This window comes from Cupressus sempervirens, chromosome 3 (genome assembly GCF_028749045.1).
Source record: "Cupressus sempervirens isolate cs-2001-9-10 chromosome 3, ASM2874904v1, whole genome shotgun sequence".
Lineage (NCBI taxonomy): Eukaryota > Viridiplantae > Streptophyta > Pinopsida > Cupressales > Cupressaceae > Cupressus > Cupressus sempervirens.
The window spans coordinates 507,327,593-507,351,519 of record NC_143120.1 but is presented as its reverse complement, the minus strand read 5'-3'; the positions used below and the strand labels follow the sequence as shown (position 1 = coordinate 507,351,519).

Genomic DNA, 23,927 nt, shown 5'->3' with positions numbered 1-23,927 from the left:
TGTGGGAACTATCAAAATGTGACAAGGCTGCAATGACCTTTTATTCACCAACCTTCAGTTGGCTCTCCAAAATAAGCTTATGGACATGTGTAAATCCATAAGCAATGGATGTGGACTACCATTGAAGAGCAGGGCTCTCTTCAATATCCTCTTTTGATACCCCCTAAAGATCTTCATCTAGCAATTCCTCTTGCTGGTTATTGTTGGTATGTGTTTCCTTTGTTAACTTATCTTCTCTCCCAATACTTTCTTTTCTATCTTTTGATTCTTCTTTCCTTCCTTGCTGCTGGTATGAACTTTTGGTTACCAAATCATCCTCCGCATCTAGTATACCCATAAATTGTGTAAATGCAAGCAGTCTTGTATCTCCTTAGGAAGAGAACAATACTGATGGTAGTTGCTCATTATTGCATCATTGAAAGCCTTAGTAGGAGGCCTCTTACTTGTACCTGTTGACGGAGATGAAACCTTAGAGCACCCATTTCTCATTCTAGCCATGGTATTCACCTACAACTAACCCAACCGACTGGCAGGAACTTGGCTCTGATACCATTGAAATATCCCAAATGGATATTTGCTCTGCTGCTACTATTTGTTTAATTATATAAATTATATTTTCCTATAGATTTTTCTTTGATCTTATAGAGCTAGACAAAAGTTGCAAAAGAAGGTTTTCTTTTTGTATTTTTCAGAATATATGTATTACAATGAATAAATAATAGTAACTAATAAAATAGAAGTGATAGAAATCATATGCAGCAATACATACTATTCTTGAAATGATTTTAAAACCGTACCAGTAGAGTCTGATTTATTTCATAATAGTACCAATACAGATGTACTTCAAACAAGGTTGACGCCATCTGAAGATGGGAACCAGCTACAACCAAACAAGTTCAAATGTTAGAGCCCAAGCTGCTGCAATAAAACAACTCCATTCTGCTGCAAATAAACATTTCAAAATTCCTCCTGCAAATTGCTATAAGAAAAAGCCAGGCTGAACCAAAATGACCGCCTTCCCAATAAATTCACTGCCTGCAAAGTGTGATTGCAATACTAGAAATTGATCCTTTGCCGTGATCAAACTGTAGGCATAAGAACCTTCAAATTTGATCTTGTTGAGGGCTACGTCCCAACAAATCTGCTCTCAACACTAGGGTTTGCATCCTAAGTGAGGAATGCTCTTCCAGTGCAATGGCATCCAAAATAGGTTGACAAAATGATATTTGCCTTCTCCTTATATCCCCTCTCCAAGGTAATTCGAACCCTAAAAGAACCCTAAATTGGATTTCATTTGAACTTTATATAATAACATTATTTTCCCAATAAAGGCGTCCAAATAGAAGGAAATCATTACTTTATTAATGACAAATAGCTACAAGTATCAAATAAGTCTTGGGAAGTAATAATCAAATACTAGAGACTGAGCTCTTTCCAACAAGCTATCACACATAGGCGAATCGATCCAAATGGAGCTTGAAAACTCCTTATTACTCCAAAATGGCTAAAAACTTAGCCTTGTTTAAATTATTAAAATGCTAACTTAGGAGAATATTTAAATATATTAAAATATTTCCCAAGTAGCCAAGAAACAACCCAAACACCTCTAAAACATGAAACTGAGTTTGTCACCTGCCTGTGACTGATGTCGGACAACCTGGGCCAACTGGCAATCACACCCTCAAATCTAGGGATACTCCTAAAAAATAGAGAACACACCCAAATCTCCTAAAATTGAGACCAAGGGTTGATCTCATAGAACCTCAACTCTAGAAACGTCACCACCTCCTAAAAGGTAGGAATCTCCTCCTAAAATCAAGGAACTACCTCCTAAAATCAAGGAACTACTCTCAACCGATCTACTACTGCTTGTAATACCAAATCTAGACGCTGAAAACCCTGACGGAGTCCCTAATCACCACTACCAGCCTACGAGACTCCATAATAGGCCTCCAGTCTACGAGACTCTATAATAGGCTAACTCTCATGTCACTGCTAGACAAAGCTAAAGAGGGGACATGACATCCTCTTGATTTCAATCTGAATTTGCAGGTTGATAGCTTGAACATGAATCTTTCCTTCTCACTTGAGTCTCAAAGCTTAAGCCATCTTCTTGTAGCATCTACTTGGTTCTTCTCTTGATATCTCAAGCTCAACTTGGACATCATCTCCATCTTTCGCCTTGCAAAACAAAAAAGAAAGCTTCACTAAGTTCGTAAAAGAAATCTGAAAATAAAATCACATCAAAATAATGAACACAATGGATTTCTCTTTTTCAAACTAAGCATTTTTATCTTTTTGCAATGATCAATGACTCGGGTATTCCTAAAGGCTTGGAATACAAAGATGTTGGGTAGAAATCCTAAGGCAAGATGATATCCACAATGGGAATCCTTTGGTCAAAGTATGCCCACCAAGCATGATAAAAAGAATTGTCTTGATTTCAACCACTTAGCATTAAAATTCATTTCTTCTACAACTCTCGGACCTACCCATTTGATTTGTCTTACATTTTGCATGAGGAAAATAAGGTTAAAGGGAAAGGGGGAAATTCCAAGCTAGGAGAATTATTGTGGTGGGAATCCTCTGGAGAGAGTATTTCCACGGTGAGAATCCTTTGATCAGAGTATTTCCACCAAACATGATTTAGCTTCCCCTTCCACAATTTCCAACACTTCCCTTATTATCAATCAATTTTGCCTCAATTCATCATTCTTCACCTTTAACACTTGCTTGGAGTCAATTTTGGCACAAAGTAAAAAGGGGGAAGTTTGGGTTTGAGAGGATTAATGTGGTGGGAATCCTTTGGCCAAAGGATTTCCACCAAACAAGATTTCCTTAAAATGAAATTACCAAAACTTATCCCATTTCAACCTCTCCTTGACAATCTCTCGCTCCACTTTCTTTGTGATGTTAAGTTCATGCCTTGGACCAGATTTTGAGTGTCTTGGACAAGGTCACTGGGAGACGGGGAGACTTGGAGGTCTCCGGTACTGGTACTGGTATGGCAATTTTCAAAAATAGGAGACAGGGGTACTTGGAGACAACAATTTTTTTTTAATAGTTTAAAGAGTCTCATACAAAATACACAATAGTAATACAGTAAAACTAGAAGACTAAAGTAAATACTAATAGTAATGTTACATTAATATAGAGTCAAATATTTCAAAACTTACATAATAACATTATCGTATCTCATAGTCATACTTGTGAATGTTAAGACTGCAAATAGGCAAATGCTGGTGGCCTAATTTAGTAGGAGTTGCTCAAGTTAGGCAAGGCCTATAGCAATATAAGGCAGGTCACTTCTCATTTTGATTATGTTAAAAGGATTTGGCAAAATGTTACCTTTTGATGTTCTTAGTCTCTTTTTAATTGATAGAGTGTAGATAGTTCTCAATACCAATAATGAATTTTGACATGTCCTTGATATGGATTGGAAAGCCTAATATGCTAATTTCTTCATATATCTATACAATATCTTCAGGGATGTGTTAGCACAACTGGCATTTCTATCAAAATAGATTAGAATATCAGATATGGTGCAAAAAGGTCTACAGAAATCTTAATCTGAAAGTGCAGATTGGATTGCCGATGGAGAAGAAACACATTCATTTGATACTTAACTGTTTTGCTTATAGTGACAGATTTTCTTTGATTGATACAGTTTCAGGGTGACAGGCATAAGTCGATCTGTAGCTGGTTTGTTGTTTTCAAGTAGTGGTCTTCTATTTTGTAGAATCTGAAAATAAATTATCGTGATCAAAATCTTATTCATAAACCTGCTCTTAATCAGTTTGATATGTATTTGTTGTGGCAATAGACCTATTTGTGAAGTTTTGTGTTCAGAATGGCTACGAATGAATACATCAGTTTGGTTACCAAAATGGCATCAAATGAACCCATCAGTCTGCATATACTGGTTGTATTAGACCGGTTTAAATTCTGGCTATACAATTAGAACTGTTACAACTGTCTTTACAATAAGTTGCAATTACTGTTTAATTCTACCATCTCATTCTTCAAGAATGAAAGGTTTGTTTTTGTTTATAATAATATGGTTGAAACTGTCAACCGATTCCTATATGGTTAAAACTGAGAACTGTCCAAATAGTTATTAACCAATTTGGAAGCCGTACAAACAATGGATAAAAAACATTGGTCTTAATTTTTGCATTAAAAAACATTAAAATGAGGGCTAAAACACAGAAAATAATTTGATATTATATTTTACATTTATTTTTTATAAGGAGACTTTGGGGAGACTTCACTTTTTGGATTAGGAGACTCGGAGACTTCAAGAGACTTCATTATAAAGTCTCCAACCTTTTTTGAGGTCTCCGGAGACGCAAAAGGTCTCTGAGACCCATCTCCATCTCCGAGACATGCCTTTTAGGGGGGAGACGAGTCTCCCCGTAACCATGGTCTTGGAAGGTGGAGGAAATTTGGGCTTAGGAGGACTAATGTGACAGGAATTCTAAGGGGAGAGTATTTCCAAGAAGGGAATCCTCTACGGAGAGGATTTCCAACAAACATGATTTTGCCACTTAGACTCCCAAAACTTAATATTTCGTACCCCTCATGCTATTCATTTTCAAGTTGCCATACCTTGACGTGATTTTGGATCAATTTTGAGTTGTTGATGAGAAGGGTGGAAATCCTAAGGAAAGAGGATTTCCAGGGTAGGAATCCTCTCGAGAGAGGATTTCCACCAAACATGATTGCAGCAGTTACCCTTAGGAAAATTACCATTTTTCTTTCTCTTCATTATTTTAACATTGCATTAATCAGTTTGCTACCTTAGTAAGAGTCCTTGACAACCATGTTTGCACCACATCCCTTTGTCCTAAGGCAAAATTGTGAGAATTTCGGGGAGAGATGATAGCTGATTAAAATCCTGGAGTTTGAGGATTTCCACGGGGGATGTCCTCTGATCAAAGGATTTTCACCACTTTACAAATTACTCCCATTTTCCAAGCATGTAAATGTTTCTCACTTCGAAATTAGAATAAAACTCTACCCCTCCACCAGGACTTAGGCTATGAAAATACCTCAAAAGGACACCTAAAACCCCTACATAAAACCCAAGACTCAACTAAACCGCACTGCCACAACAAGAGAAAAAGACAAGAGGGGGTCTCTTTTTGCAATGGCGCGATGGTGCGAAAACCTCATAACAGCTCTCATAACAAATTGTTGAGGAATGTGAAGCATTCTTCAATACAAGCTTCAAATACTCTTTCATACATATTCCATCTTCTAACATTGTAGCATTCTGGAAACATCAAATGCTTAGTCAGGAGCAACATCAGAGAACACAGAGACGTCTGAAGTTCTGAACACATCTTACCAACAACTTTCTCAAGCCAGGTTAGCATCAATCACAATATCAACACATAATTCCAGCAAAACTGTCATTGTCCTAGTGCTGAACATAAGGCATAATAGCATCTCCAAACTTGTTGCTACTAGCTGGCATAAAGCATCCCCTTTAGCAAATCAATTCACACTTAGAAATTATGCATGATTTAATACCATGTCACAGATATGAGGCAGAATTATAGAAGATGAAAAGATCATTCAAACAATACATTTGTCATCTCTTTTTCATTCCACTCGATACATATTACATATGCATAGGATTTCCATATCCTATATTGTAAAAAAACTCCAAAATGAATTTCATATATATAAAGAATTATTTTAACAACTCATATACATACAGTATCTCATATATTCTCCTACACATAATATTCTACACATCACACTAAGAATAATACTAAGTTGTTTCTAAACAACTTAAAAGTTATTTCACTTAAAAATTTATTATATCAATTAAAATTCTCTTCTTGATTTTTGTTCCTGGGTGGTTTTGATTTTTCTTTGTTGTAAAAGAATTCAGGCCCTATCAGAAACCTGTCCTTTTGCAATTATCAAAAACAATGGAATGTTAAAATTACATTTATTTTAAAAAATTAGAATTGTTCACTGTCATCTGACGTGGAATAAAAAAATTTAGATTTTCAAAATGTCCACAGCTAACAGTTTTCCTAAATTAAAATGTATAGATGCTTCATATTTTCAATTAACGCAGTCAAATACACTTTAGAAAAAGATTTCTAAAACTCCATTATTTCCATCAAATTCTTTAGAATTTATTATTTATTTTCTTGTTAATTATACATGGGAGTTCTCGGATTAAGACTTCACCAAAATTAGTTCAGCATAAAGAAAAATACAGAAGAAATTTGATTATAACCCACAGCTAAAACTAAAACAAATGAAGCTAACCAAAAAAGAGACTTGGCATTGCTATAAAAAATGTTAGAAAATATACCATATAAAAGCCAAGGAAGCGGTCACTCAGAAGTATTTGTACTTTTTCATAATGAGTCGGTAGATATCCATGCGGATTGCTTCCGGTGTCTTTGCTAAGTCGTCCCCATTCATATCCTGTTGGTGTGAGTTTGTATGCTGTCAAGGAGCAGGAGCCAGGAGTGAAGCTGCATGTTAGAATTATGCATTTTTCTCCATCCCATTGCTTATTGTTTTCTAGGATTCGAGCATGACATGTTAAGTCCTGAAGTTTCACAAACAGAAAATAAGAAATATTAACATATTTACAGTGTATAAAGTCAACCTGCCTAAAACTAACAAGTACAGCACTGAACACAACAAACCTGCGGTGATAACTGTGGAAATTCATTCGGTTGTGTATGCATCCATCCTAAAGGTTCTAGATCATTCAGAAAATCATGCTCAGGCAAAGCCAAGGGCAGATGTACTTGTTGATGTGTACCCCATTGTGGAGGCATAGCTATGCAACGAATTTCCTTCACCTGTGGATTGTCTGGGGGACTTACACCATAGAGATAGCCAGCTATCTGGGTTCTAAGGTCTGCAATGCAAATGAATTTCTTCAATATGTTCTTGGGAAGGATGTATGTATAACCAGTTTCCTGTTCAAATTACCAAACTCACCAGTTGTTAGATCATGGCAAAAATATAAAAATCAAATTTCCACAGGAAACAACACATTAATTCTACCTTGATATCATCTGAATTTACATAGATATGATTCACTCTAAGATAGAGGTTTGTTGCAGATATGGCCCTAACTCGCCAATCTGTTTTAGAACCAAAAGCAGCCTGCTCATATGGACTCGTGGTTGTAACAATCAACTCGTCACCATGCACATTTGTAGTTCTAGTTGTAATAGCAGTGAGTTGGCTTGTTTCCTTTGCCTGTAAACAATCAGATTCCAATTTATTCACTTTATTACTGTTGACAACATTCATTTCAGAATGCAAAACATTCTCATTCAGCTAGATCAACTGAAAAAGGATCTCTCACCTGTTTTTCAAGTTCTGCAATCTGTTGCCTTTGTTGAGATGGTGGGGTTATTTCAGCTCCAAGTAGAACATCCCTTTTTTCAATTTCAGTTAATGCTGACGTATTAATATTATTTTTCTTACCATAGTCAGACAGGATCAGGTCACACAAAGCACCATGAACCTGAATTAGCAATATTAAAATTTGTTTCAGGTAACAGTCCTCTGCTTTTAATATTAGCAGACGAAAAGTTCATGTACACCTTATCATAACAAAAACCCTGCAACAAATAGAACTGTAGACCATCTGTAGGAAAAATTATGGCTTCATAAAATGTTTACCTTTGACCATTGAGCTTCAGAGAGGTTTGGCCAAATGTGATGTGGTTCAGTAACAACTGTCTTGTCAGGTTTCAACAACATCTTCGCTTTCTCACTATTCACATGAAGGGCCCGAAGTATCAAATTTAGACGATGAAATGCTGTGTATGTAGCACTAGTCTTTAACCAATCATCATAAATGTTAAAGAGAAGCATTTGGGGTTCAGTAGCTTTCAAAATCAGATCACCAAACTTTCCAATTTTTAAGCATGCTTGGAAAGGCAACTGAAGCTCACTGCCTTTGATGACAATGTTGGGAAAGTCAAGTAAGTGAACTTCCAATGGATCAAGCATTCCCTTACGTGTAACAATTATCTGTTTTGGTTGCTCCTCAACAGGTAATGACCTTACCAATGCAGCTACTTCTTCAGCTGTCTTCCATTTTGCTAGCTGACCAAGCCGCTTCTGCCCTGCCCACACACTACTATGGATAACCTGCAGTATCCAATTTTTTATATATGTTAGAATTATGCCCTTATAATCCTATCCCTTATAAAAAAATGTTATTTGAGTGACACCTCAAACATTTAAGGTAGCAGCACACATTAAACACAAATGACATGCTGAAAGGGAAACAAACCTTCAAAAATAGTTGCCCAGTCCTTGGGTTGAATATGAAAATTGCCCCATTGATGGGCTTTGTTGTAAGGTTTCCTTCAAAAGTTTTATGAATAGTGACACGATATACATTTGTATCATCCACAAACCATATGATTTGGTTGCTGAAGATTTCTCCATAATTCTGAGAAGATAAGTATGGTTCTGTGGGCTCGGAAGAATAAAGCTGTAGACCTTTTCTTATGCGCTCCCTCAATACATAAAGTGCAGGATTTGACTGCAAAAAATTTAGAATGTATACATGAGCACTTCAAAAACATAGAAGAAATGATATTGTATGGAATTCATCACATCATATGATAGTACTGATTTACCTTCATTATTTTATTCATAGCTTGGGCTAGAAGAGGCTTTAAACCCGGAAACCAATTACCAAATGCAGAGTGTAGATTGTAGGCAAGATCAATGGCAATCATTACACCTGAAACAAATTTGACTCAGATTTAGCTCTTTAACATTTCAAAATTGAAATCTATCTTGACCTTGAATTTCACAAAAAAAGCAATCACAATCTACATGATTCATCAGGATTCTCTCTTATTATGTAGCTCTAATTTTTAAAGATACAGATGCTATTTTAACAATAATTTCCAGAGGTGCATACCAGTAGGCGATGGATAGATTGACATGTTGTCTGTTGTGTAATCCAAGAACTTGGCTCTTGTATATCTCTCTATGTCATGGGAATCGTAGTCGCCCCAACGAAGTTGCACATCAATCCAATACTTATTACTTGCCTTCTGATCAAAAATATCCTTTGACTCTGCAACAAGGCTAGGTCTACACATTGGCCATTTATAAGCTGCAAAGAGAAGAATATCAGCACAAGAGCTGTTCATCTTATAACTTTTACGAGGATGTATAGTTTCCTTTTGGACAGTCTCAATTTCCAAAACATCCAGCTCTTGGTCAAGGACCTGACAGAGATCCATAACAACACTCTCATGTACTTTCTGCCACAGATGAGCTCTAAATATCTGTATCAATGATATTTTCAGTGTTGGGATTTTCCCATGCATGAAAATTCCCGTCAAATCTAGCTGCACTTGGAAACCCACATAGACATTGGCACGATTTATGGTAGGAGACCACCAGAGAGTAAATCTTCGATTTGGAATTTGATTCAGCCCTGATCTTTGTGCATTTGTCAGCTTTTTGTACTTCATTGACTCCTCAAAACCAGATGCTTTCTCCCAAAACAAACCTTCCCATGTTGGAAAGCTTCCTCACACAAGGAAGGAAGCATCAGAATTGTCCAACAAGAATTAGAAATGGTCAAGGACTAGAAATAGTCACTACCTAAAAGGCAATCTTATATATCCATTAAAAAAATCACAAAAATGGAAGTAAGGGAATAGAACAAATATTAGAACTTACTATGTTCCCTTGAAGAGAGTATGCTCCAGAATGCCTTCAACTCCTCCAAGTGCCTGAATAACATCTGTTCGATAATTATTCAAATTCCACAGCTTCCCATCATGGCGCTGATGGGTCCACCAAAATGGATTTTGCTTCAAAACCTGATACTGTTTAAAGTCTGTTCGTACCCTCCATCCTTTATCATATGCTAGTGTATGCCGATCTTTCTGAAAGAGAGTATTAATACGAGGGATACCTCTATCCCATGAGTCCTGCGACAACCAAAAAATATGACTACCATGAATTGGGCAGATTCAGTAACCAAAGCCTCAGAAAGTGAGAAGTGAAAGGATACCTCAAGATCCTCAAGTGTTAACCACCTATTCTGAGCCTGTGCCTCTTGCCTTTTTAAAGCATATTCTGCCCAGACACGTTGAGAATCTATGAACTCGCTTTCCCAGGGCTGCAATACAAAATACTTTCAAGTTCAGCCCCTAAAAGCTAAACATAGAATGATACAGAAAGGGCAATTGTCAATTTTTACCTGTATGTATCGATATAAATTAGGAATAAGTTGATCTTCTTCATGGGTCATACCACTACGGAAATGTGTTACACCAACATCTGTCTGTTGGCTATAACGCAGGTCACTTTGAGGAATCAAAATATGTCCCATAGACAACATTCCCAGTCCTCCAATTTCTTTGGGTGTATAGAAGATGACAGGAGGAAACCTAATCCACAAAAAATCAAATATTAGAATGAAAATGCATATCTAACCAAGTAACTTCAAATTTGTCTCTATATGTCCTTTGTACAATAACCTGTGTGAAGACAGACAACATACCTGCTAGGCATCTTGGAATTCAAACCAATTTTAATGCGAGTTTGAATTTTATTTTCACATTTCACTAGGAGATCAAGAAGTTCTTGTGTATGCACAGTTGCCTCACGGAAGTATGTCATAAGCCCTGCAGGGCTCAAAAATACATAAGCAACCATAAAATAAAACCCAGACAATATCTAAAAAGTAATATGGAAGACCCTATAAAAACCACATCACACTTATAACTAAGTTGAACAAGGAACTATGCAAGCAAGGAGAAGATAGTACAGAGTGCATCAGACACTAACAAGTAAAACATCTACCTATAAGTGCAGTATTCCACTTGTTTACAATTTTTGTGAAAGTTGTTGATCCTGATGACATGAGGATCTGCCTAACACGATTCTCAAACACCTTCATGTATTCATCATCAACACGCAAGAAAGCAACAGCAGTGCGCTCTTTAGTTTGTTCATTTTGCAGATTCCAGACTCCATCCTTTAAGGTGCTGAATGCTTCTTGTGTCATTCTTATCTTAGGCAATATACGAACTTCAAATCCACACCTACATATTACACATAACTAGCTATGAATAGTTTATATAATTCATGTAAAATGGAACTACTTGACAAAAATAGAAATTAAAAGACCTAGATGAGTTGTGTAAGACATACATGCTGAAAAGCAAATTAGGATTGTCCTTGCTGTACACAGAAACAAAACTGTTCTCCCACTCTAATGTTGTTATACTACGAGGAAGTCTGTTCTTTATATCCCAAAATACACTCCTTCCAAGATTAACTGCAATGCATGAAAAGTATTTGCTATGTAAATACAAACTGCAATAAGACTTGATTTATTCCTGAAAAAACAAAATGAAAATTAATATTACCATCATGTTTCATCAGCCTCATTCGAGCATCTGTAGGCCAGCACTTCTTATTGTTATAACCAATCATGTTTACATTATTTGGATCCGGATGTTCAGTAAGGTAACGCTGAATAAGGTCTCTTGCTTCTTCATGAGTGAATCTAAAAAGCATGTGCACCTTTTCAATATAGCGGGAATATAATCTTATTGGATGCATCATCTCCACTTTTGTATCCCAGTAAGTAATGAATTCATTTGGCATCTGTGGGGAACCAGCCATTTCAGTTGCCCGAGTCAAACCAAGAACCAGGAGATCAAGAACAAGACCATAATATTGCACAACAAAAGATGCACACTGAAGGCCTCGTATTAAGCCATATGAATTTGTATGGCTCATATCTTTATATGATAAAACCACATTGTTCTTCGCAGTGACATAATCAGCAATATTATGATCAAGCACCAAACGCAAAAGCCTGCAAATTGGATTCATTTTGAATGACATAATCAGAACATCATCAAGAAATTATGTTGTGTATTTGTGTTTTTTCCTAGAATAAAAATCACAATGCAAAAGATAATAACACACCTGTTCAACATTGTCAAATCTATCTTTTCAAAGAACTTCTCAAATTTTGTCTGTAGCATCACAACACATTGGCCTTCACTAGTATCCCATATATCCTGTAAATTATTTATACCTTGACACCATTTATAAACCAACAGAGGAGGTGGCTCTGAATCTGCAGGTTTAATCCAATTTGGAAACAGATGGCGTTTGTCCCCTTCATACCAGAGATACTGATCGAGATATGCATCTGTGATTTTCTCCAGAGGTTCAATTTCATAAACAGGAATCAGGTAGCTGTACAAGTCCAAAAACTCAATTCCTACCTGCAGCATGTAGCCCATAGTTAGCCATTAAAAAAGTAGAAGAAATATCTCAATCTGAACAATACTTATGGCAGTAATGGTTAAAAGCATAGCTTACTTCTTTAAAGGAGCGTTGAGTAAGCAGATGACGTTTAATACGTGATAAAGCTTCATGAGGATTGTCATATGCCTGTTCAATAAGACCTAGCTCTTCTCTCTGCTGCTGATTTAATCTGACTGCAACACTGAAAGACTCTTTCAACCGCTCCAATGCCAGTATCAGAAGTTTGGTATCATGCTTATATGACAATGGTGGAAAAGGAATAGGAGAAAACTTTCTAGATTCCAGCCAATGCACTGTAGTGGTATAGATAGCCACAGCTTCATCTGGTGTCACATATGGACCATCTTTCAAGTAATTATGTTGTCGTTCCTGCAGGGAAAATAACCAAATCGATAAGCCATGATAACTGTAGAAGCTCCAAGTTTACCAAACATGCCTTATATATGTTAAGTATTTGAACACAAAGCAAGTGCAGGGACTGTTAGTCCCAAATAAGATTAAGCGTCCCAAATAAGATTTAGAACAAATACCTGTTCTGCTTTAAGCCATAAACGTGTGAGCCTTCCCAGGTTTTTGCGACAAACAGTCTTGTCCACAGTTGCACCACGCCGAATACGTTCACGATTATAGTGTGCAACATTTGTCCACCAATCTGCTTTCGATTTAACATAATGAAGAATCATATTCTCAATAGGCACTGGCAAACCTGGTACCTACAGCACCAAAGCAACTGTCTATTAGTAAACATGCAATAGTAGTAAATAGAGAGAATCAGGAAGAATATCTTTGCATAGCAGTAAAAGTACCTTCCAAGGGATGTTTGCCTTCCAACAACGCCAAGCTTCACTCAGATGCTGCAAGATAGTGCGAGCTTTGTTCTGTTTGATACCCTCTGTAACAGTACCATCAATTATGTAAGAATATCATATGACAAGGCATCTAAAGAAACTTCAATAAATTCATCATAGAACAAAAATGAACCTCTGTGCCAAATAGAGCTAGGAGATTTTTAAACCAACTGCAGATCAATGGTATCACCAATGGCATAATACAATCACAAGAAGTGATATTAAATCCCTATAGAACTAGGGAAAGATTTGTATAAAAAGATTAGAAAACCCTCACTGAGGAAAAAAACATGGCCAACACTATCAACTAAATGATTTCTTCAAGTGGAGGATTTCTAGCAGTAACCTGCTCTGTTGTTATCTATCCAATAAAAAAAACATGGAATTTAGAATATATCAATTAAAAGACTGGCATTTCTCAGAATTACCTGGCATTGCGTCAAGAACATCATGCATGACAGCTGCTCTAAGTTCCAAGTCAAAATGACTATCAACCCTTTGTTTGGTCACAGTCTTTGCTACTCCCTTTGAATGACGGCCTTCAAACTGTCGAGCAAGCAAGTTCCCAAGCCATCTTTCCAACAATGGCACAATGCCACGTAGGAAAAACAACCACACCCTCCACATTGGAGCCCAAAAACCACAACCAGGCCCCTTCCCAACAGGTCCAGTATTAAAGTGATAGTAAATTAGATGCTTTAAATCCTTGCACATCCTGATTTGTCGCATCAAACGATACTTGTAACGATACATACCAGTCAACTGTCCTACATGTGAAAATGTATACTGCAATCCATCTGCCAACTGAAAAGCATCTACATTTCCCAGCCGAAATTGTATATTGGCATCCACAACAAGCTTTGTTAATCTCAGAATCTCACGACATAAGTGAAAAGCATTTCCAAATCGTGATTTTTTACGCTCTTTGGTTGTGAGTGTCTTCACAGGTTTCAGGTTGAAATTATAATCTAGATGAAGATAATTCAAGTTCTTTCGATGAATAAGAAGATTCAGCATGTTGTATCCCTGCCTGCAAACCTGAAGTCCTGCCTCTGCCCAGTCCAACTCAGTTGTCTGGAAAAACTTAGTAGCTTGGAGGGAACGGAACAAGTACTTCTTTTTCTGAGCCTTTGGTGGCCTATGGTGCAATTCATTCAATACATAACACTTCAACAGCTTCTGATAGCTCACTCGAACCTTCACTGGATATGTGGGAGGACTGAATCACAATAAAGTTCATAGAAATTATTTAATAATGCATCTAAACATTTATGATAGAGAAGCATGAAAGAGAATTTATAAGTGTGTGATGCACCAAAGAAATAGAACATTATGAGAACATACCAGTGCTCTTTATACCAATTGGAGACAAGAGGAATGTCCTCAGCTCGTCGTGTCCGACCTGATCTCATATTGAAAGGCCGTGGAGCAAATAATAATGAGATACCTGCAGCTGTTGCATCAGTATAAAGTGGTGTATTATACAACAATGGCTCAACAGCTTCAGGAAGAAAGAAGTCATCATTATCCTCTTCTTCGTAAGTTTTCTTATCCTGACGATCAGTCCTATGAAAGGAAATTGGATGGATCAAAGGATCAAAATAAAAAGCTGGTAAATCAGGATCGTCTGCCTTTATGTACATGACCATAGGAGTATGATACCCACAAAGCTTCACTTTCCTTGGCCTGTTGTTGTAGAGATAAGGAAATGCAATTCTATACTCTGTCCGATGTGAGCAGCGGACAATAAGCTTATTGATATCATTAAACTCATTCCAGTCCTCATCACATTTATCCATATCTCGGTACAATGGCTCAAACTTTGGACCACCTGTTGATAGAAAAGATGCATAAGTCTTGATGGAAAATCGTGAATACAAGCAACTACAAAAAATAAGGAAAAAAATATACACTAGAACTAATAATCAGATTAGTTATATGATGCATGATACCTGGTATGCACATGTTCAATGCTTTTGCAGTGAAAAATGAATGCATGTCAAAAAGATAAAAATAGTTTTTATCAATCAAGTCAGAAAGCAGCTGCCCTGCAAGTCGATGCAAAGTTGCCATGATTGGAAGTGACAACTGCCACTTTCTATAACTAGGACCATTGACAAGATTTGTTTTCGCCAGAGGCTTATGATCATAGAACCATGTACATACGGGAGAATCTTCTTCCTCATCAAGCTCCAGCTGGATAGGCTCCAAAGGATCCACATCTAACAAATTGTCTGCATAATCTAAAGGTGGTTCCTCATCATCAAATGGTGGAAAGCGCATTCTTTTAAAATGTCGCCGATCTCTTTTCTCTCTCCGCATCACGATCCACATTGTACCCCACTGCAAGTGTAAACAAGACTCCAATAAAAGGTTTTATGATTAAAAATAAGAGGAAGAATGTATTAGAAAATGTCAAAATTTAATTTTAGAAATTTACCTGAGCCATGAATATTGGTTCAACAACCCAGGGTATTTCATTAACAAATGTAATAGCCCCAGTAATATGGTATAACACCTTCACATCTCGGACCTTTACAGACATATATTTCAAACACATGAACCAAATGATAATCAGAAACTCCAGGGCAATATATAGATAAAACTGTAGCATACATAAATTCAATCCAAAATGTAGGCTATTACCTGCTCCCAAGGCATAGGCATGTTTTCAAGAAGCTTGTACACTGCATGAGGAACAAATTTAAGAGCTCCAAGATAAACACGTTTATCATGTAGATATTTTTTGGAAGACATATCTCCATGATCTCTGTCATTATCCAAAACATCAATCACTAAAAGAGAATTAAGAAGAAATCGTAACATTACTTTGTAGTAAAACCAAGTGCGCATGATTTTGAAAGGAATCAAGCATCTCAAGCCAAAGTTTGAAGTACATTTTCATTAGAAATGTCCATAATATTCCTCTTGTGTTAGACACTAGAAAATTAGTAAAGCGGCCAGGTCAAAAAAAATTGTTAATTTATGTGTTCAAAATTAACTTGAAATTTATGACTAGACTCTATAACAGCACTACTTAAAGCTTTAATACTTTAGAACCTGGTGTGAACAATGGCAAGAAACTACTCAAACCAAAGTATGCTGTCTTTTCCAATCCAGGTTTAAGTGGGCACATAGTTGGCAAGATCAATGCACACTTGTCACCATTTTTGCCGGGTGACTGACTGACCACTAAGCATGGGTGATTTTTTGGCTAGTATTTAATAAAAACTCAGAGTCTGTACAAAAGACTTGCTGGACACGGCAGGGACACAGGATGCATCTGGGATGCAGAAAAACCACAAAACTCTAGGATTTTTTGGTTTACAATAGCCAACACATGCCTCTCACTTCCTGCAGAAGTCTTGTTTGAGCTAAGTAAGAGGGTTTTTACATGCATTGAGGAGTAGATTTAAAAAAAATCAAGGGCTATTTCTTCTTTTTTTTAGCTTTTTTGCAAGCATTTAAATTATATTTAGCTGCTAAAATCTAGCATGTAGATTGTAAAGAATGTATGCATTTCATAATACTTAGTAGTATTTACATTTTTACTCCCAATGATTGGATTTATTTCAAACAATATTTGTTCATTAATACTAATTTTTTGAATGAAATCACAGTTTTTTCATATAAATAAATTATTTTTCTAATTTGTACTTTTTTAAGGAATAAACTCACTAGGTAACATTGAATTTCTGCTGACTTATAATAATTTATGTTGAATTTATACTATTTCTATCTTTAAAAAATTAAAAATGTTGTACTTTATACTTGGAGGTCAGCTATGAGAGCAGACAGAGAACCCTTCGCCTCTGGATCAAGCTCCCACTACACATTAGGCTTAGCATTGACTGCCAATGGTGGATACAAGAACTCATCCCCTCAAGCTAAAACAAGAGATATCTAGGACAATATTTGCATTTAATGCTAAAACGTATACCATGGAGGCAGCAATCACCTCAAATACCATCTTATAGGAATTACTCATTGTGATGCCAAGAACTATGACAAGATCACATAAAAGATAAAAAGAGAGCTGAATGCACACTACATTGATGAAAGAGAAAAAAAAACGAAGGGAGAAGGCAAGAGCAACCACAGCTAGTACTCATTGTCCTTGATTGCGAACAAAAACCAATGAAGCTACAACGTTTGAAGCCATAGTGGGCTTCGTCTATGGTCAACTCATATAAAATACATTGACATCTACTTCATCTACTTTGACTCTTGAGTATAGCACCTAAACAGCCAGTTATTTTGTACCCAAAAACATTCATAGTGCACAACCATCATTGAAAGGTACAAGTTGGAACAAGGAGGTGCACTATAAAGCAAATAAGTTATGTTCCAATTTTTGGTACTTACAAACCTTCCCTTTAATGTGACAAACAACCCTTACCTGACAGATGCTAGAAACGCTCCAAGGCACCTTTTTGTAAATACTAGTGTCCAAAGTTTCTCATGAATGCAATTAAAGAGGCTAGATTAATTGTGAAAGAATGTAATATCCCCAGTTCCACAGCTAAGGGTAGATAAAAGATATAAAAAGTTTTAAATCAATATTGAAACTTATTCATAAGAACAGAGTTACTGTTGTTCTACCTCTGAAAAGAAATACTTGAATTGATAAATAGCAGATCATATACCACCAATGTTGGAATATATTATATAAAAAGGCACGAGCCAGTAAGCAATTGCAGCATCAAGTAATGTGATCGCATATGTCTTGGAGGAGACTCTCACATGGTTTACACATTAGCAAATTGCTGTCCAAGTGGATTATGATGGACTCTGACATGGTTCACACATTAGCAAAAGGATGTACAAGTGGATTATGACTAAGTACCAACCAATGCTCATCTATGCATTATCGTAAAAAGACAAACATATTAGGATTTCAATACCATTTCAGATCTTAACGAATCGGCAACCTCCATAAACTAATGATATTAAGGATAGTGGAAGTAATTGAGGAAGCGATTTTCACAGTCAATATTATGGACAGGGCCGTGCATATGATGATAATAGTGGTGAAGTCATAATAACTATTAGTTATTACTGCTCACCTAACTTTTAGTAGAACAATGACACATTTATCCTTCATGACTAGATAGCATCACACAGTACTATCAGTCACAATACCATGCATCATACAAAACATATCACTTGCATAATAATCATTGACTTCCAGTAGTATGCATTGCAATTACCATAACAAATTAGTTAACCAACCGAATATCATTGGATGTGATTATAGTGTGTTAAGAAAGTTGTCTCCTCGTACGTGCCTCTTGCTTTTGCTTCACACATATATTACGATGATCATATTATTCAATCAAGCCTGATTTTGGAGTAACTTATTTAATTATATCCTGGAAGGATCACTCTTTGTTAGCATATTGCCTTTCGGCATTCACCAGGTGCACGCATATAAAGTTACAGTCAGAGATGGTATCACCATTGAGCATATTATTATTGTCATATCAGACACAGCCCATAGCATCATTCAAAGCTTGCTTCAAAGAGACATATCAGAGACAGCCTGCATAATTTGCACACTCTTAATTCTATATCAGATACAGCAAACAATACAAGGTATTGAGATTTAACTCTGTTATTGCATGTAAATTCCTCTACATCAAAGACAGCGAATATAGCATTACAATCTTGATTTGTACATAAACCATATTGCGCATGCATTTGGTATTAAGCATCACTCAAATATTATTTAATTAGCAGAAATTGTTTATATATTCATTGTATTCTGAAAAATTCAAGTGGTGTCTCATATTTAGGAAAAGGGACGTTACAAAAACCTGTTGTAAGGTTTTCACACCATCATCCCATTACAAATGGGGACCACCTCTTTCGCCTTTTAACTCCTCTAGTTGCTTGATTTTACTTCAGTCTGAAGTTTGTGCGGGGTTTTGAGGTATTTTGTAGCCTATGTCTTTGTGAGGATGTAGAGTTTAGTCTAAGTGAGAAGGGTTTACATGCTTAAGAGATCGGAAAGCTTGTGGCATTTGTTTCCTTGTTGCTGGAAACAACCCTGGGCCTTCTGGATTGTGTTTTCTTCAAAACCTTGGAACGAAATAAAACCGAGTTGCTTGATGGAGGTGAAGAAGATAGTAAGCCAAGGGACTTCTTATTGGCCGCCAAGAGACCTGTTCACGTGGATTTGGGAGTTCAGAATTGATCAGAAACCTGTCACGCTTTAACTGAAATTATCGCCCAAGACCCCCAAATAACAGTTGCGGCTCTAATTCCTTTAACTTCAACAAGCAGAAAAAAAATCACGGTTCAAACTTTTCATACTAAGTTCCATAAAGCTATTGAATCTCCTGACTAAAGTTTAATCAAATTCATTACACAACACTTGAGCCTTTAATTCCTTAAAACCTATGGCACTACAAAAACTCAATCAGGTATACTCATGTCGTCCGCAACTAAACACTGAACTAAATAAAGCACCAAAACAAAAAGACACTGCTCTTACCTGATAATTTTACGCACGTGCTCCGGTGGCATGTCCTCCTTTTGAGTCTCCACAAAACCAAACTTCCGCTTATCACCATATCTCCTGGAGTTAAGCTGCATCCACTTGCGGGCCTTCTCTTCCAGCATGGCCTCCGCATCGGAGGCATTCAGAGGAGGGTCGTATGGCGGCTGAGGCATTCCTTTAGACGGTGTTGTCCCGGGCGGCGCCATGTGAGAGCTCCCCGCTCCCACTGCTCCCTCACCGCTCCACATCTTTCCAATCAGAAGCTTAAACCCTGACTAAATACACAAGCATTTACTTTCTCCCTTTCAAAACCCTTGTCAATTGTTGAGGTATGAGGTCCCTTGTATGGGCCTCCAAAAAAACGCAGTCACCCAGAAAATGTAAGTGAAAGGAAAAGGGTTGACGTCTTCACCCCACGAAATATGAGAGAGTTCTTGTTTTCCATTTCTCGTATATTTGTGGGATGGTACTATTATTAGCCTGTAACGTTCATCAGCCGCATGCCGTCGCAAGCTACATTAATGTCTGCCATATTAACGTCTGCCATAATAGTCGACACAGATTCTTTGAAGACCTTATACAACTGGAGCATGCCTCTCGCCGTAATTGGCCGGCTGACAGATATTCTCTCTCTATGAGTTTCCATGCCCACAATTTCTCAGAAGGCGAAACTGGAAGTGAAACAGAAAAGGGGGTATTAATCACGTATTAGAGTAAAGACTTCTTGTAACAAACTATGAAAGAGTTTCTTGTTCTCCAATTTTTCTATTTTTATACCAATTCTTAACAGAAAATTTCCTGATGATGAGAATTTGAATTCATTGGTGGGTCACTACTCCCTATAAAAAGCCATGCTTTGTCTCTCCCCTCATTCGGGCAATCATCGTGTCGCATTGTTTCTGATTTCCATTAATTTGTATCATTAATGGAACACTGACACGAAGTAATGGAAATCAGAAACATTTCTACAAATCAATAGTCTTGTATTAATTTCAGTTAATTGGAACCCTGATACAAATCAATCGTCCACTAATTGAAATGCTGATACAAATTAATCGCAATCAGTCAATCATCTTGCATTTTCCAATTAGGGTGTTGGACACACACATTTGGGGCACTGGCTTGTGTATGAACAATTTCCATTTAAGTGATTGTATAGTTAAAATCATGATCACCATGGATAATAAATCTCCCCTCCTGGAAATAAATTGCAATAGCATGGCACTGTTGCATCTAATCAGAACATCAAAATAAGTAAACAGTCTTAATGAGTTGATTAACAGATTAATACCTACTCTCTTTTCAAATCTTTGAAAGTGAATAGCTTTACCTATGAAGTCATAGCTGGTGACGAAAATAAGTCATTATAAAAAAAAATTCTCCATATTAGGCCATTTCTTGGTAATCTGTATATGTAGTTTTTTGGTTCACGGCCAGTTATGGGGATCTACAAAATTTAACTAATGATTTAAGTATTTCAATCGTAATCGGTAAAAAGTTGTTAAAAAATAAATGGGGTTTGATTGGTTGAAGAAGTGGAAATTTTAGTCCTGACTAAAGTTTTCATATCGGTCTTACCTATTAATTCATTTCTAGGAAATTGTGTGGAGTTCTTTTTTCCTATGTTCTTCTAAAATACTTTATTAAAGTGAGATTTTGTCATTTAATTCTTATTTTATATTGGTCAGTTCTGAATTTTTTGGTGGTCTTTTTATTTTTCTACTGTGAAAAATAGGTAATTTTATTTACCAACATTTGGACATTTATTAACAGTACATGTAGTAGGAAGCATTTATAGGTGGTAGCTTTATATTAATTCACTTGTATTATATTATCTAAACTTTTAATTCAATCCACGTAGTTGAACATCATAGACATGTGACAACCTTATAACACTTCACGTGGCTGATTTTTCACATTTTGCATGGCAACCATATCAATGGAACCTTGTGCTTATAATATAGAATTGAACTCTCACCTACACTTACGGAAATAACTTGATTGTTTACAGATATTCTCATTACTTACGATTAGTTCTTCATAGAGCAGGCTTCGCTGGTGTGGCAATTCATGTGCAACATTCCAATGAAGTTGATAATCATCTTGAGAATGATGGCAGGGATTTTAGTAAAGGTTCCTCAGAAGGAAAATTTACATTTAGTGTGCAAAGATTCAACCTCAAAGGAAGATCCTCATCAAATAGGAGTTGTAATAATATTGATCATTTTAAAGGGAAAGAATATAAGAATGGAATTGAAATCAAAAATATTTTCTCAAAAGCATTCAAGAAGTCTAATGAGGGGTATATAGCTCTCTGGGCTCTGAATGAAGGCGACTATATGCCTCCTTTTACAATGGAACTAAAAGCCTCGAACTTACAAGTGCCAGAATGTAAAATAACATTTTTTTCTAAGAAAAGCTCTGCAACATGCCAATTGTTGTATCATTTAGAATATGAATGTGCCTCTTATCATAAAAGTAAGGCAAAACTTGGTTTTGACATTGCCATACAGTCTTACTGACAGAGAGTTGAGAACTATGGTTAATTAACTCAGGGGTGGTTAACCCGGCTTTCACTCCTTTATAATTCCACTCCTTGTGTTCTTATTCTCATCACAAAACATACTTTATGTGTTGTGTCTTTTAGGGTTTGTCCTCACAAGAATTTAATTTTCCGTTTGCATCCTATTTTTCCCTATTTGCTATGCTTCCTGTATCATTAAAATAGCATAAGAAATGTTTAGGAAACATATTCTTTCTATTTTAGGTTATAGTTTTAGATTTTTGTTCTGCACTTTTGCATATTTCATCTCTATATTTGGTCTTTCATTTTTGAGATAGAGATTGTTGAATATGTTTGAATATTTATAACCAGTTTTAATATTAATTTTTTGAACTGTTCTTTAGTTTCTCCATAGTAAAATTGTTAAATTTGGAGCTTTGAATACACATGGTAGTTGTGTGTAATGATATTTTGCAACTATTTCCTAGATTCGCAAGGGTCAGAAAATATGGTTACATACTTAAGGTCTTATCCTAATATTAGCACATGTATTTTCAAGGTAAGTTTATACCTCTAGTATTGTTAATAGAATAGAATAGACATTGGAATTGTGAACATGATGATTGAAGAATATAAAAATGAAAGCTTAAATAAAATGGATAGATAATAAAGAGTAGTGTAGCAGAGGTTAGGATCTACACAGCAACATAATACATAGGGCGTGTATCCAAATAACCAAACTAAAATAACAACAATCCTGAGACATTACTCCCCAAGAACACACAAAACTGGGAGAGTTATATCAAATCTGAGAAATCCTCAATCCTTAATCATGATTAAGTTTAGTTATGTTCAATTTATATACTCCATTATTTTATTATATTTTGGTTTTATTACATGTTATGTAATTATTTTTTTATTTTTTTCCCATCATTTTGTTGCATTACACATTTCTTGTATTATATTGTCCACTTCTCTTTTTTGACACTAAAAGTGAAAAATGTAAAATTAAAATATTTTTATTATGTAATTATTTAAAACCAAACAAATGTAAAAACACATATGCTTTCTTTGATCAAGATTAGGTTATTTTCTATCCATTTTTGTTCAAAAAAAAATTTACGTTTGTACTTTCTTTCTTTTAGGTATCTTTCATTTGTCTTTACATATAGAACATTTTGTGATATGCTAAAATTAATTGCAATGGTACAATTGACATTTATAATATTAAAGTTGTACAATGTCTAAACTTCCGAACAATGTAGTCATGTGTATATGTTTCTATTGTATATAAAAAAAATTCTATGGTAATTTGAAATTTTTTCTTTAATTGTACATCTTTTCATTTTTTCTTTTCTAATCAAACCTATCGGCCTACCCCTTGCACCTCTTTTCTAGTGCAAGTGCTAGTAGTTAAATATTTTTAAAGTATATATGTAGGATAATGTAGTTGTATCATATTATTTTAAAATGGTAATTGGCTATATAAAATTAAAAATAAAATCTAATTAAATATTTTTAAACATGTATATACATAATAGAAGAGTAGAATAGGCAAGAGCCTATAACATTGGGGTAACTTGTGAGCCTCTCATGAGTCTACTCAAACTTAACACATAATAATTATTAATTACAACAAATGTTAACAATCAATCTAAAAATACATTAAAGATAACATCATCAAATAGAATAAAAACTATAACAACAAGGAAATCTACTAGTAGTAAAGATTTGAAATCCAATAGTTGAT

The 23,927-nt window shown here is 35.8% G+C and overlaps 1 protein-coding gene across 2 annotated transcripts in view; it reads right to left on the bottom strand.

Annotated features, from left to right (window-relative positions):
* LOC149567408 (pre-mRNA-processing-splicing factor 8A-like) overlaps window positions 1–21,022 on the bottom strand; it is a 45,079-nt gene extending 24,057 nt beyond the window's left edge. Inside the window, exons 1-26 of one of the 2 annotated variants that reach the window (XM_089820586.1) lie at window positions 21,005–21,022; window positions 19,669–20,345; window positions 15,819–15,942; window positions 15,613–15,705; window positions 15,125–15,515; window positions 14,517–15,003; window positions 13,601–14,391; window positions 13,131–13,216; window positions 12,855–13,037; window positions 12,379–12,693; window positions 11,977–12,281; window positions 11,409–11,863; window positions 11,191–11,317; window positions 10,840–11,081; window positions 10,538–10,661; window positions 10,235–10,424; window positions 10,046–10,153; window positions 9,709–9,962; window positions 8,936–9,552; window positions 8,646–8,752; window positions 8,294–8,548; window positions 7,675–8,148; window positions 7,355–7,516; window positions 7,048–7,245; window positions 6,681–6,959; window positions 6,338–6,580 (exon numbers count right to left, since the gene is read on the bottom strand). In XM_089820586.1, coding sequence (XP_089676712.1) covers window positions 6,338–6,580; window positions 6,681–6,959; window positions 7,048–7,245; window positions 7,355–7,516; window positions 7,675–8,148; window positions 8,294–8,548; window positions 8,646–8,752; window positions 8,936–9,552; window positions 9,709–9,962; window positions 10,046–10,153; window positions 10,235–10,424; window positions 10,538–10,661; window positions 10,840–11,081; window positions 11,191–11,317; window positions 11,409–11,863; window positions 11,977–12,281; window positions 12,379–12,693; window positions 12,855–13,037; window positions 13,131–13,216; window positions 13,601–14,391; window positions 14,517–15,003; window positions 15,125–15,515; window positions 15,613–15,705; window positions 15,819–15,942; window positions 19,669–19,922 — 6,864 coding nt within the window. In that variant the 5' untranslated portion in view covers window positions 19,923–20,345; window positions 21,005–21,022. Of the gene's footprint in view, window positions 1–6,337; window positions 6,581–6,680; window positions 6,960–7,047; window positions 7,246–7,354; window positions 7,517–7,674; window positions 8,149–8,293; window positions 8,549–8,645; window positions 8,753–8,935; window positions 9,553–9,708; window positions 9,963–10,045; window positions 10,154–10,234; window positions 10,425–10,537; window positions 10,662–10,839; window positions 11,082–11,190; window positions 11,318–11,408; window positions 11,864–11,976; window positions 12,282–12,378; window positions 12,694–12,854; window positions 13,038–13,130; window positions 13,217–13,600; window positions 14,392–14,516; window positions 15,004–15,124; window positions 15,516–15,612; window positions 15,706–15,818; window positions 15,943–19,668; window positions 20,346–20,451; window positions 20,879–21,004 lie in introns of those variants that run through there. The other variant, XM_089820585.1, reaches the window with a different exon arrangement.
* Between the last annotated feature and the right edge of the window lie 2,905 nt (window positions 21,023–23,927).